At 48.8% G+C, this 14,845-nt stretch overlaps 1 protein-coding gene across 2 annotated transcripts in view; it reads right to left on the bottom strand.

Annotated features, from left to right (window-relative positions):
• KIAA0930 (KIAA0930 ortholog) overlaps nt 1–14,845 on the bottom strand; it is a 518,594-nt gene that overhangs the window by 150,550 nt on the left and 353,199 nt on the right. For both annotated transcript variants that reach the window (XM_085652434.1, XM_085652436.1), the window contains one exon: nt 12,129–12,206. In XM_085652434.1, the coding sequence (XP_085508560.1) occupies nt 12,129–12,206 (78 nt within the window). The remainder of the gene's footprint in view (nt 1–12,128; nt 12,207–14,845) is intronic.

The raw sequence follows: 14,845 nt of genomic DNA, 5'->3' as shown, positions 1-14,845 counted from the left end.
GACTACGCAGCGCGAATGCGCTACATAGGAGGGCCTTTAGCCGTCGCTCTGCTCATTTTCAAGCACACACTCGTGCTTGTGGCGGCATCCACCTTGCGGGAGCGAGCAGGGGCGTGCCACAAGAACGAGTGCAGTGCATTAAAATGAGCAGACTGCACGCACATGCACGCACCACTCCCGGGCTCACCTCCTGCTCCCCCTCTCTCTCTCACGCGCATTCCTTGTTCTTGTTTTAGCAGCAGTCCGCGCCGCTCCGAGGGAGCTGCCTGGTTCTGGACGTGTTGAGAGGAAATTAATAATCCATGATGCTGGTTGGTTGTGAAACGCACATCACAAACTCTCTGCGCCCCCCGAAATCTGAAGCTGCATTACATTGTATTCCAGCAGAATCAGGGTACCCTAGGTAGCGGAGGCAGAGACAGACTGGGAACCTCGAGGGGTAGAAAACCAGCCTCGGTGCTACATTCTAGCTATTTCAACAGCTGCCGCCGGTGTCACCGCCAGAAGGGGCCAGAGTAAAACATACGGCCGCTTTGTTGAAAGAATAGCAGCAAAAGTGAATCCCGCAGCTGCTGGGGGGGCTGTACTGGGTGGGGTGCTGGCAGTTTGATCTCGGGCGTGCTGAGTGTTCTGGGTTCAGTCTCTGAGCTCAGACACTGGGTGCTGTGCCCCTCCTCGCTTTCGGATTTCCTTAGCACCTTATAGAGCAAAGATGGGGTGCGCCTGGGGTGCTGACGAGAAGGGGCCTCTCCCAAGCCAATGTCCGTCTCTTCTGGGAACAGTCTGCACAGATCAGCCCTTTGTACCTCACCCTTGGAGCTCCTTCTACTACCTGGGGCAGAAATATCCGTAGCGCATAGAAGCCTTACTGAGAGTCCAGCTCTGTGCAAAGGTCTCTTTGGGGAATTGGGTCTAGTGCGACAGCCCTGTGAAGGGAGGCGAGGACAGACGACCGCTGCTGCTGGAGCAAAGTCACCGAAGACCAGCTTTCCACCACCCTCGCCTGGAGCCCATCCGCAGATCCGACCGACCCAGACACCGCCGCTCGCAACCTCAAACAGTGGATCAACGACTGCGTCAACACCCTCGCCCCGCTCTAGAAGCCCTCCAACACCCACACTAGCAAGAAAGCCAGCTGGTTTATCGAAGACCTCCAAGAGAACCTGCCGAAAACTCGAAAAAAACTGGATCCGTGAACGAACACCGGAAAGCTACACTGCCCACAAGAACGCCACCTGCAGACACCACCACCTCATCAGATCCGCCAAAAGGACCTCCTTCAAACATCGCCTAGACAACAACGCACACAACAGCAAAGAGCTCTTCAACATCGTGAAGGAACTCTCCAACCCCACCTCCAACACCGACATCCCACCTTCACAAGACCTGTACTACTCGCTGGCCACCTTATTCCATCGCAAGATCGCAGACATCCACGACAGCTTCAACCCGTCACCATCCCGGCAACCACTGAGACCCCCGCTCCCACGACTACCACCCGCACCAACCGCCTGATCGCCTGGACCAACATCAACGACGACGACACCATCAAGATCATGAACACCGTCCACTCCGGATGCCCGGCAGACCCCTGCCCACACCACATCTTCAACAAAGCCAGCAGCACCATCGCACCCCATCTCCGGAAAACCATCAACATATCCTTCGAGACAGCGACCTTCCCGGAGAGCTGGAAGCACGCAGAGATCAACGCCTTACTCAAAAAACCCAAGGCGGACCCCAAGGACCTCAAGAACTTCTGACCCATCTCCCTGCTCCCATTCCCGACGAAGATCATCAAAAAGACTGTCAACAAACAACTGACCAGCTTCCCCAAGGAGAACAGCATCCTGGACCCGTCCCAGTCCGGGTTCCGCAGCAACCACAGCACCGAAACTGCCCTCATCGCCGCAACCGATGACATCAGGACCCTGCTAGACAACGGAGAAACCGCGGCCCTCATCCTCCTGGACCTGTCAGGCGCATTCGACGCGGTCTGCCACCGCACACTACGAACACGCCTCTACGACGCCGGAATCCAAGAGAAGGCCCAGGACTGGACCTCCTCCTTCCTATCCGGCAGAACACAGAGCGTCCGCCTCCCCCCTTCCGCTCCGAAGCCACCGAGATCATCTGCGGCGTACCCCAAGGCTCATCCCTCAGCCCAACGTTGTTCAACGTCTACATGGCACCACTCACCCACATCGCACGACGGCACGACCTCAACATCATATCCTACGCCAACGACACTCAGCTGATCCATTCCCTCACCAAGGACCCCCACACCGCCAAAACCAACCTCCATGAAGGAATGAAGGCCGTCGCCGACTGGATGAGGAACAGCCGACTGAAGCTGTACTCGGACAAGACGGAGGTCCTCATCCTTGGACCCACCCCCTCGGCCTGAGACGACTCCTGGTGGCCGACTGCACTAGGAAAACACCCAACACCCACCGACCACGCACGCAACCTAGGGGTCATCCTCGACTCCACCCTCTCCATGACGAAGCAGGTCAACGCCGAGTCCTCCTCCTGCTTCAACACCTTCCGCATGCTTCGCAGGATCTTCAAGTGGATCTCCACCAAAACGAGAAGGACAGTCACCCAGGCCCTCGTCAGCAGTAGACTGGACTACGGAAACGCACTCTACGCAGGAGCCCCGGCCAAACTCCTGAAATGGCTCCAACGCATCCAGAACGCCTCCGCACGCCTGATCCTCGACATCCCTCGCCACAGCCACATCACACCCCACCTGAGAGACCTGCACTGGCTCCCTGTCAACAAGAGGATAACCTTCAAAATCCTCACCCATGCACACAAGGCACTCCACAACACCAGACCAGCGTACCTCAACAGCTGACTCAGCCTCTACACCCCCACCCACCAGCTCCGCTCCGCAGACCGCGCCCTCACCACCGTCCCCGCATCCGAAGAGTGACCGCCGGCGGCAGATCATTCTCCCACCTCGCCGCCAAGACATGGAACACCCTCCCCATCCGCCGACGGCAGACCGAAGACCTTCTGACCTTCAGAAGACTTCTCAAGACCTGGCTCTTCGAACAGTAGCAGCTTCCCCCCCAGCGCCTTGAGACCCTCACGGGTATGTAGTGCGCTTTACAAATGCTATGACTGATTGATTGATGTCACCCCTTTCTGTACATTTAGTTAGTGACTCACTCCACGTGCACCTTCCACCTTTGCTGCCTGTTTTACTTTTCTAAATGGCTTAATGTCATCTGTCTCTCTTCTTATTTGCTTTGGTCTTGTGCGAAACTGCCAAACTCGGTACCCACTATCTCTCCCTCACTGTGCCGGTCTTCTATATCATACCTTCCTATAACAAGCATTAGAACAGGCAGGAAGAGGTTGCCAGAATTACAAAGTCAAAAATGATAGAAGACATGTTTTATGTTAATTGTTTTTTAATAGGGTTGTTCAATCGTACATAATGTCTTCTTGGGTATACATAAAGAAATAAAAATGCTAATGAAACTTTTTTATTATAACTTTTCAACATGCTGCACAGCAGCCACAATTCTCTACAACATAGCTTAAAAACATTGGCAAAGCCGATAGCTCTAGCTAAACACTTATAAAGTCTCAAAGGCGAGACCTATTGGCTATGCCTATGCTTGTTATCAGTAGCAGTAAGGTCAAGCCATACATTAGGCTTCACGAGACATCCATTTTCATAAAAACGTGTTGTTGCAGGTAGTAGTACCAAGGGCACCTGGGGGGTGATGGGGGGGGGGGAGCTGAGAAAGGTGCTGATGTTAGCTAATGAAACTATTGGACTAAATAGTAGTAGTTTTCGTGATTTTCTCTGAGGAGGAATCTTATAAGGAGTTACATGATCACGAGTGTGCTTTATGCATTGGTCATGACACAGAGATTTCTTCAGAGATTTAGTGACTTTGCACTGCCTGGATTTGAAGGTTGGGATACTTCTATCTTCTTGGCCTTTTTATTTGCAACACGCAAATGCGAATTAGTCATCTGTTTTTGCTTGCACGTGTACTTTTAAACAACTTGCAACCCTTATACATTTCCTCCAGGCCATAGGGTTGCTTGCAAGGACATGGATGAATTTGTATGGATGTAGATTAAATTATACAACAAGGCGCCAACAGTGTCTTGCGCTGGGGAGAATGCAGGGTTGTTATTAAAATGCAATTACAGGCTCCTGGATTGATTTGTCTTGTGGAGGGTAAATCAGGCTCTATCAAACAAAAAAGATTTAAAAGGGTGCAGGACGCGGCCAACCAGGTATTTAAGACCTCAACAAAATAATTCACAGAAAATGTGTGGGCCGACTTAAAAACAAAAATGTTAATGTAACACTGAGTTTGCCACAAGTGTATAAGCCTGGGACTTCTATACATGTTTCCAGACCCCTTTTCATTTAAAAATCTGTGCCTGTCACAGGATGCCCTAGTAAGGTCTGCACTGGATCTAAAATTTCTCCCATTTCTTCGGACACCCCCTAACCCCCTTTCATATATGAACTCTCTGCTAGCATGCATCACTCCATGTATTTTTTTCCACATTTCCAGATCAGGAGCCCAAGCTTGGCCCTTTTTGCAGGGTCATCCCTGAATTTTTTGCCTTCCTCCTGGAATTTTTTCTGACCTGGTGTTGGTGGTATCAGGACTCTGGGCACTTTATCACTGCTGTCCAGTGTAAAGTGCACGTGCTCTCTATGGCAAACGTGGGAAGATTGGTAAATTAAATACGCCAAACAGGTGTAGACCAATCAGTCCCTTGTAAAGTGGTGTCTCATATACCAGGGGCCAGTAAATTAAATGCTACTGGTGGGCTTGCAGCGCTGCTTGTGCCACCCACCAAAGTTGCCTTTCAAACCTGTCTCAGGCCTCTGCCATTGCAGGGCATGCGTGCGCAGTTTACTGCCACTGTGACGTGGCACATAAGGTGGGGGCAACGTCTGTGACTTTCCTTTTACTACAGATCAGTCACCCCTAAGGTAGGCCCTACCTAGCCCCATGGGCAGGGTGAGCTGTAGGTAAAAGGTAGGACATGTGCCTTAAACGTGTGGCATGTCTTGGTAGTGACAAACAGCCTATTTAGTTTTTCACTAATGTGAGGCTGCCTCTCATAGGAATGCATTGGGGATTCCCTGATATGTGTTTCAGTGGTAATTCCTGGCATGAGAGGGGTAGCGTGATCAAGTTTGGTATGTTTGGAATAGTGGTAATACATGCTGCGTAATGGTGTTTGTAGATTTATTATCACTATTTTAGAAATGCCACTTTTAGATGTGGGCATTTCTGTGTGCTGTGGGTCTTTGTGCCTGCGTGTTGTGTATTGCATGTCTGGCTTTGAAGTGAGAGGGGCAGGGGAGGTGCGGTGGCTCCAGAGAGGCTTCGTGAGTCAGCGCTAGGCTGAATAGGCCAATCTGCATTTGGGGTAGTGGGAGGAGTAGCACCAGGGCCTGACTAGGACTGTGCCTGCCTTACACAATGCTGGCTCTGTCCCCCTATGGTGTGTCTGGGTCCAGAGCCTACACTAACAAAGGAGGTTGTTGTGCACTGTAAATAAAATGTTTAAGTGCCCCCAGAACTGGTTTAGATTGGGCACAAAAACCCTGAGCCAGGGCAAAATAAAGATTTGTATGAGTATAAGTATTGGGGCTGTGACCCCATGAAAGTGTGCTCACGATGGAGTGAAGCTGAAGTGCTGCCAAAGGACTGCTGGACGCCAGGAGATACCGCCGCCAGGGACTACCTGCTGCCTGCTGGGTAGCTGAGAGGACTGGCCCTCTGCTAGGAGACCCTGCGTGCTGGCCTGCCTGGGCGCTGTCCTCTGCCCTAGCCAATTCTTGGGGTGGAGTGCTGCTTGCTTCCTGGCTGTGCTGGGGTGTGGGAAACAGGCTGAGCGCTGTGTTTCCCTCCTCCCCCGTGAGGAGGTGTCAGTCAGCACGGCACGAGGAGTGTTCCTATTTTTCGGTGTGCTGCAAAGAGCGGTGACTGCACCCCAGAAGCGTGTGGGGCATTCTCCAGTTTTGGGGCTTAAGAAGAGCCCAAAACCAACGGAGATTTCGCTCGGTATCTCTGCCTGCGAACCGGAAGTCAGGCAGGAAAAGCCTAACAGTGAGGAGGGCCGGGCAGAGAAAGAAAGCCGGAGCAGGAAGACAGTCAAAAATTGCCTGGTTGTGGGCGGGGCCCGGCGGAAGGTGGAGCCGGCACCTCGCGGGTTTCAGGTTCTGAGATCACAAGAGGAGAAGAACCGGGGCCTCGCGTGCTCCACTCCGTAGAGCCCCGCTTCCACCTGCCTGGTAGAGGGAGATGCTGGTCCCCAGTTATCGCCGGACGCAGCGAGAAGACGGAGTCTTGCAGGCTCGCCAGACCCAGAGGAAGGACTGGAGCCTCGCAGGCTCCCTACTGTCACGTCCCGCCTATTTCAGGGTTACCTGAGGAGAAGAGAGGCCCTGCTGAGTGGGGCCTGTACAGCACACTGTTGGTGCCTGCCTTTGTTTACAGCTACACCACCAGATCGGGGGTAGCTGGAAACGAAGAGGAAAAGCCCCGGTGAGGGGGGCTAACAAGGCACACTGTTGGTGCCTGCTGGTTTTCACAGCTGCGCCGCCAGATTGCGGGCAGCGGCAACGTTGGGGGTATTTGCTGTCTACAGAGAGACACGGGTGAGTTGCACCCTCACCCCCATTTTAGTACAGGCCTGTTGGGACCAGTACTCTGCTGCATCGGCAGACAGGAGGCCAGTTTAAAGGTTGCATGCTAGTAGTTGGACAGAGGGCATTGAGGGGAAGTCCAAGGCGGGCCCCCGAGCGAGGTTAAGGCCAGTCGGCCTGATGGTCGCCCTATGTGTAGGTGGGGCCTGATGCGATAAGATGATGTAGGATCACCTATGGTGCAGTGTACGCCGAATGTGTTCATGATGAATGCAATGTGACCAGTAGTTACTGGTTGTTTTCACTAACAGGCAATTCTAATGGTGACGACAGTGACCCGATTGTACCTGTAATGTATATAATCCCCTGTAAAGTGATACCTAGAGCAAGGGTGGCACATTGTATATATGTGATTACGTCCTAATGTGTTTTATGAGTAATACAGAGGCTATTTTTATATATCCTTGTGTGGAGTGTTTTTTGTGGTGTGCCTAGTGTGTCGCTGCCATGGGAGTGTGCTGCGCAAACGCTTTACACATTGCCTCTGGGATAAGCCTGACTGCTCTACCAAGCTACCAAGGGGGTGAGCAGGGGTTATCTTCAGCATGCTACTCCCTTGCCCTGACTAGAGTGGTGGTTTTTGCCTGGCTTAGCCGCATGCCCTTGCCAACCAGATATCCCATTTCTAACAGCGTGCCTATCTATTCTTCAGGCGGGTGAGCCCACTGATAGGAAAGCCCACTAATTTATCACCACCATCTGACAGGACCAGTGATATCTTTGGGTATCAGGCAAGACGATTTCCCGGTCATAGACCCCCCCTGCACTAGCTTTGCTAATGCCATATGTGGTGGCCGTCCAACCTGTAAAAGAAACCTCACCTCAGCTTCTATCTTCCCAAGGACAAAGTCTGGGACACAGTACTGAGCATTTTGAAGAACATAGGTGGATTTTGGCAAGGCAATCATCTTAAACACTGGTACTCATCCAAGGAGGGACAGCTGCGTCAGTTACATCCTTCCTGAAGTTTTTAAATATTACGTTATTTTTCTTATGAAAGAACTCCTCCTGAATCCAGGTATGTAGAGGCCTAGATATGGAAAACTATCTGGGGAGATGGTAAATGGGCACTGAAGTGCCACATCCGGCAGTCGCTTCGACAGGGGGTACAGCACTGACTTGTCCTAGTTTATTCTATATCCTTATTATCTAACAAAAATTACAAATATCTGAAGTAGCTGGTTCCCAGTTGCCTCTGACTCCGCTACGTATAACAAGATATTCTCTGCATAAAGTGAGATCCACTCATCCCACGTTTACCATTGTGAGCCCCTTAGTAATATATCTCTCTGCATTCAGCAAGCCAGAGGTTCTTGTAGCCAAGCGCATAGCATTTTGGACAGCCGGCACCTCCTCTTCCAGCATTAATGGATTTGAAAGCATCCCACTGACAATCACTCTAGGTAGTGGCTCAGAGTAGAGCAGCCTTACCCACATCAAATAATTTGTGCCGAATCCCATCTGAGACAGCACTATGAACATATAGGGCCATTCCAGGGAGACAAATGCTTTGGCGGGATCGAACGACACCACTGTTGTTGGTTCCTGCTTGTCTCTCGTATATGCCAGGGATCCAAAAAGGCGCCAGAGGGTGAGGCAGATGTTCCAATGTGGTATAAATATGGATTGATCCAGATGCACTAGAAATCTAATCACCCTATGTAGCCGAGTGACCAATACCTTTGCGAGTACTTTAATTTCACAGTTTAATAACAATATCAGCCTGTATGCCTCACATTCATTGGACAATTTTCTTGATTATGAATTATGACTATTGTAGCCATCCGGAGATTGTAGAGCAGATCCCCATCTGCTCTAGCCCTTTCAAACATACATCTGAGGTGGGGAGCAATTTACTAGCTATGCTTTTGTAGAGCTCCACTTGCAGGCTGTTAAGGCCTGGAGCCTTTCCCCGAATCAAGCTCCTTTATTGCTTCCCAAATGATGGCAAGTCTTTATATTTTCTGGGTCATTATCTCTACTACCTTCCTGGTTGCAACCGGATGATGGGCCGGCTTCATATTCTCAAGAGGGCCACATCTGCCCCCCTAGTGAGGTCTAGGGGCCCGCTCCACCTCGCCTCCTTAGCATCGGCAGTCCCCCCTTCATAATTTCATAGGCTTATATGTTAATATAGGTTTTGTGTTAGGGGGGTCTCTCACCTTAGGCACTGTCCTATTATTTTCTGCCCCCTATACTTTCTGCATGGGGGCCCCTAACCACTCCTCTCCATTATTGCGGCAGCAATTCCTGCAGTAGTTTTCTGACGCATTCCAGAAGGGGCTTGGGCTGTCCCTATCTCCACTGTCTGCTGGTCTCCTCGTCCACCTCCTCCAGATAGTGCAACATGTTGCTGCAGCCACTAGGGCTGCCAAGGTGTGCAGGAGCGGGAGGCAGTTCAGGCCACATCCCTTGCTCCACCCCCACTTTATTTCTCCCTTTACTTCGAAGAGCTCCATGGTTCTCACAGCCTGTGTGTATCTTGTTATTTCGGCCCTTGCTAATCTAGCATGAGTGCAAAGGCCTAGGCCTGACCATGACAATGTGTGGCCAGAATCTGTTCTGTGATCTGGAGGATAACAACAAACATGACCTCATACTAACAAAAAACTTACACATCTCTTCCCAAGAGGGCCAGGGTTATAGCATCCACAGAACGAACTGTAGAGTGGGTAGCACCTGAATCAATTCAGAATGATTCAGGGTGGCCGTCCACCTCACCATATAAATATGGACCACTCTGGTCTATCTCTAGTACTGCACGAAGGTGCAATCCTCCAACCCCTCAAGCACTGTCATTATGAATTATTCTCTGATGTGAACTGAAAAAACTCAGTATAAGGAAACAATGGATTCTGTTGGTACCCTGGTTTATAAGGCATTTTCTTTCTCATGTTTTGCTGCATCACGGGAGCTACAGAAATATTTGTATGGAACTGCCCTTAATTTTCACATTCTGCACAGAAGTCTGTTGGGCTGTGACAATCTGTGTTTGCATCTGATATGCATTTCGCTGCATCTGGGGAACAAAATCATTCTGAAGTTGATCTGGATTCTGCCGACACTCAGGGCTCAAGGGCCCAATTTTGCAACAGAAACGACAAGCAGTGATTTTCTTCAGGAAATTAATGTTTGCATTTACATCAGAATTATTCACAACCGTTCAACGATGACCCTGCATTGGCACCACCTCGATTCTCATTCTCACAACTATCAGGTGGTTTATTTAAACAGTGGTTAGAAAGCAAATTGGGTAATCTGGAGAGATGCTGGAGAGACGATATGGAAGAGGGAGTGGAAGTTTTGCCAGTAATAGTTAATGAAACAACAGACAAAAAGAAAGCTATTGAGGGTGACCAAGAGAAGCAGAACCAAGAACGGGATACACGCGCGGACTCTCCAATACTGCACCACTTCACAGGTACACACACAACCCAATGCAGGCCAAGACTGAGTTAAGCATACAGCAGCAGGACTTTATTAGAGTGGGCCAGAAAGCACCACTCCAGTGACACAGATAAGGAGACCTGTCCACTCTACGGATTACTATTATTTGAAAACAAGGTATGCTGCAACCACAGCACACATGCTGCTTAACTCCCAGTGAAGGAAGAGTCCTTCCACCATCCAAGAGTAACGTTTTGTGCGCCCCTTCCGGTCTTCAGCAAGGCTACAATCCATAAGATAGGTCTTGGTCATGGCATAGACGCATGATCTGTGTTCACCCATGACCAACAAATCAATCCTGCAGCTCGAGGCGTGCTCTTCCTTGTTGGTGCCAGTGTGTATGATTACAAGGAGCAAGGAAAACACCAATGCCCCTCACGAGTGCGGGCCCTCCGCCATGAGTGCAGAGGCCCTTTGTGAATTAGGCCCTATGTGTTTAAAGAGGTGCTTGGAGTGGTAATGAAGGGGTTAATCTACTGAAAAAGTTAGTGATATCTGGACCGGTATACACTGAGGCACTCCCGCAGTGCTCCTGAGAGACCGAATATTTTAAAATACTCAAATCCCTTGAGTGAGGGCGCCCTTTTTCTGTCAGCCGATGGGGTACCACAGTACATCCCAATCTAACTGGCCAGCCAAACAGCTTAAGAAAATGATGCAGTGGCCATTACAGGACTCAGTCCCCGTGTCCTGAAAAAGGTTTTTAAAAAAACAGAAAAAGAAAGGCATAATGGGGCTGGGTAGTCAGTAAAAGAAGTACAGTACATAAGGACATTAACGTTTTGGGTGGTAAACAAAATGAAGAAGGTAGAAGTGATGACGCTAAAATGATGACTGAAAGACAAATACAGATGTGCATAAAATGTAACATGCCTATATATTTATATTCTAACAGGTCTAAAGATGGCACCATTCTTATTCACCAGTTGAAGACGCCAAATATAATTTCAACTTGATCAGACAAAACAGTGATCAAAGATGTTAACAGATATAAAACAGCAGTACTGTTTGGGAATAATTGCGGTACTATTGGAAATTGTAGGACTTGTGCTGTTCTCAAGCAAGAAACTCTGGATCCTGGGTATATGGGGGGACCAAACGGGCATCAGATACCAATAATTATCTTGTAATTTAGATATGATTGTAGCATGTCGTGTTATAGTGTAAATGTGGGGGTTGTGCCTGCAATGCCACAGCTGGAGCAATGGAGTAAAGATACATGGTGCATGGGGTTGAGCACTTTGTTTACGAAGGGAGAGGCTGCCTGCGTACATTTGAGAAAGTATGGGGCCCAAGGAGGAATCTTAAGGGGCTTCTGTGAGCTTAGTTACATAGGTATATGTCCTTGGTGCCCCCCAAAAATCAGTAAGAAATTATTGCAATGGTTGTTGCATGTATGGAATGTTTACTACTCAAATAAGTAATATCTATGATGCCCGGAGTAGCTCCAGGGAGATAGCCGCCTGCGTACTGGGTTTTGTTCCGCGCCATGTACTTTATAATGTCTGTTTTTCAAACAAAAGTGGTTTTAAATCATGGCAAGAGATCATGGCTACCTAGTGGTTGGGGGACAAGTTCTATTTCAAGGTTTCTGAGCAATTGGGAAAGAACCTTAACACATCCTCGATTCAGTATTCATTCTGTTCTTCTACCTGCCCCTTAACAGTGTGTTAGTTGTCTAACGCTGGCTGTTTAATCTCTTTCCTTGTGACATTCAGGGCTCACAGTATTGTAGTTGTTCAGGGTACAAAGCCCCTCTCCAACGTTAGATGGGCCATCATCAATATGAAAGTTGCCCTTGCCAAGAAGCGAAGGTACTCCCTTAGTCCCTAGAGTCCGAACCATCACTGATCAGTAACTGTTGCTAGCTAGAGGGAAATGTATCTTACAGTCACATGTATTCACTCCTGTAAACCTGCTTTCATTTTGATGCTGGTTACATGTCGAAATATAGGAAGCCCAACCAGATGCTCACCTGTGATTTCTTTTTGTGAATGTGAATATCGCCTGCTTCAGATCGTGTGCATACAGCGCAGGTCACCGTATAATCCAGCTGTGAAACAGACCAACATTTATTACATTACAGTATACATTCTCTGTGGTGACCCTGTGCCAATTCTACAATAATAACTGGTAGAAATCACAATTCCCTTCCCACAGTGGGCTTCATTCAACATGGAGACCTGCCAAGACACCTTTGTTATGCGGATTATCAACATTTAACTCTATTTGTCTCTAGAATAGTTTTAACATTAACAGCTGTGAGTAAAAGAATAAAACAAGCTAACGTATTCATCTAGCTCATGCTGATAATGAAATTACATCGATACTTAATGCACCTTAAACGTGCCGTATAGAGGGGTCAAATGAGGAGCAGGAAAAACAAGCACACAGATTGCAGACATCAGAGATGCAAGAGCTTCCATGCTACAAACACCTAAGCTCATAACCAGACATTCATGGCATCCTTTTCGGGTCCAGCAGCTTCCACCCGGCACGCTCTCCCTCCAAACTAACGAACAAGACCCATCATTCTGCGGGAACCTTAAAACATTCTCCTGAAGGAGATCCAATGAGGCTGAAAATGATACATCATCACCAAAGCTAAGCCCTCTACAGCTGTCCCAGCCCTACCTCCTCCTGCGCCTTCCTCCCTCGACTTCTACATTGTACCGCTCTCTCCTGTGCCTCCCCTCCCCATCCTTCTCTCCCTACTTCCTTGCACTCTCCGCTACCCAACTTCAACTTGTTTTCTTGATGGTATTTGTAAGGGACCAGACCCTAGCACTTGTGTGCCTCTTGCTGTGCAGCATCTCTGAGTGATTAAGTAACAGTGGGGCAAAGAAGAATTTAACATTTCCACTCTTACAACACCTGAAGTGATTTTCTTTTTATTCCCAGCTGTATTGATTCCTGGACTCTTAGCCTACTGGCTCTCTCACATTAGTTCAGTGTACAGGTGACAGGCCAGCATAAACATCTTATGAAGTGGTAACTCTTGCCATGGCACTCTGGTCCTCATCTTACTGAGCAACTTCTCCAGGTGTCCAAAACATTTTGCTACTCTAACCTTCGGCTATTCCTGGCTTGAAAAAAACTATGAAGAGAGCCAGGAAGTCCAGAGCCCATAACAGGCAGAGAATAATAAAGGGTGCATGGAAAGTCTCAACCTCGAAACGGACTACATGGGGAAACAGCCTTTAGGGTGAAAAGAAGCAAGTAGTCTGCAAATTTCAATGGATCTAATCAGAATCGCAGTGGAAGGTTGTGGAGGGATACATTCCTAAATCCATCGATGCTATGAAGCACGGGAACTAATCCACTTAGGAAAATGTCTGATTATCTGGCTGGCAGACCTGGTCTTAAAAACATATTTTTAGGGCTGGCCATCCCTCTCGAAACAAGCATTAGCAAAGCCAGTAGGTCTCATCTTTAGGTCTCGCCTACGCAGCGAGCATACGCTGCTTAGGCAAAAAGACCTTTTGGAATGGCTTTGGCTTTTCAGCCAAAAACGTGCACGCTTTCCATTGCCTTCAGTGGCAACGCGTGCACGTGTGGCGATTGCCTTGCGGGAGCGAGCTCAACACCATATGTTTATAATTAACTTACAAACACATGGTGCCTGTGGCTCGCTCCCGCAAGGGAAACGCTTTGTGTACTCTCGCACTCCCCCCACCCCTCCCACTTTCAGCACGAGGCGTGCTGGAGAACAGCCAATACGGGATTTAGAGGGTATGCTTTTGTTGTGTGACCTTGAGCACATACTGTGTAAGTACATTGGACATTGCCTTCAGGCGTTCTATGTCTTCGACCCCAGGAGCCACGCTGGGATGCTCTTCACTGTTGTTTGAAGAAACGAGGACAGATTTCAGACTTTATGTTTGACGTGCATAGCAGACCACCTCAGACACAGGAAGGGGGACTCCGTCTGACACACATTTCAGCCGTGCTACTTCCTGCTTTGTTGGAAACATTCCGCCATCCTTAGATAACCTCAATTACAATATGTTCATCCGTCTCCCTCTCTCCGCTCAGCAAGCAAGCATGCCTCCCAAAAGGCCGTCTGCAGGACACTGTTCCTCTTTTGGGAATTTAACTTTTTCGGTCTATTTTTCATTGCTGTCCCCCAAATAACATTGCTCCAAATATTGGTACAATAGAACATGTGCTTAAAGTATAGATGTCACCTTCCCAGGGATCGTTTCGAGGACATTTTGGGAAGGCACATTATTCGTGTAAGCATGTGAGGTGGTCTCGATAAAACAGAAAAGCAAGGGGTCGGAATACTACGTCATCAAGCGGATGTGATCTCACTATGTAATGGCTGTGGTTAGTGAGTGGTGGCTCCTGTCCACATCCTTCATGAATGGCACGACATTGCTTTACAAACAAGCAGTGTTGAAGCCAACAGCTTAGTGCTTGCTTTTGAAAGACAGGTACAATGGGCTTTGCCAATGTTTTTTTCATTGTTTGATGTCATGCTGGCCAAAAACTCAAGGGACCAGTGTATGAAAAGTGTTCTCCTTCTCAAAGCCCGTGCAAAACAAAGTCAGAGGCTTTGTGTGCAAGAAAAACAAAAACAGTGCAAGGGGTAAATGCATATGTAACTTGCTATGTAGAATGACAATTTATCTTGAATTGTATAGGAAGGTGGACGGATAGTAGGTGTCCCATGCTTTCTATGTGAATCCC

This window comes from Triturus cristatus, chromosome 4_1, assembly GCF_964204655.1.
Source record: "Triturus cristatus chromosome 4_1, aTriCri1.1, whole genome shotgun sequence".
NCBI classification, from domain to species: domain Eukaryota; kingdom Metazoa; phylum Chordata; class Amphibia; order Caudata; family Salamandridae; genus Triturus; species Triturus cristatus.
The sequence above is the reverse complement of the archived record's forward strand: the minus strand, read 5'-3'. Positions and strand labels throughout refer to the sequence as shown.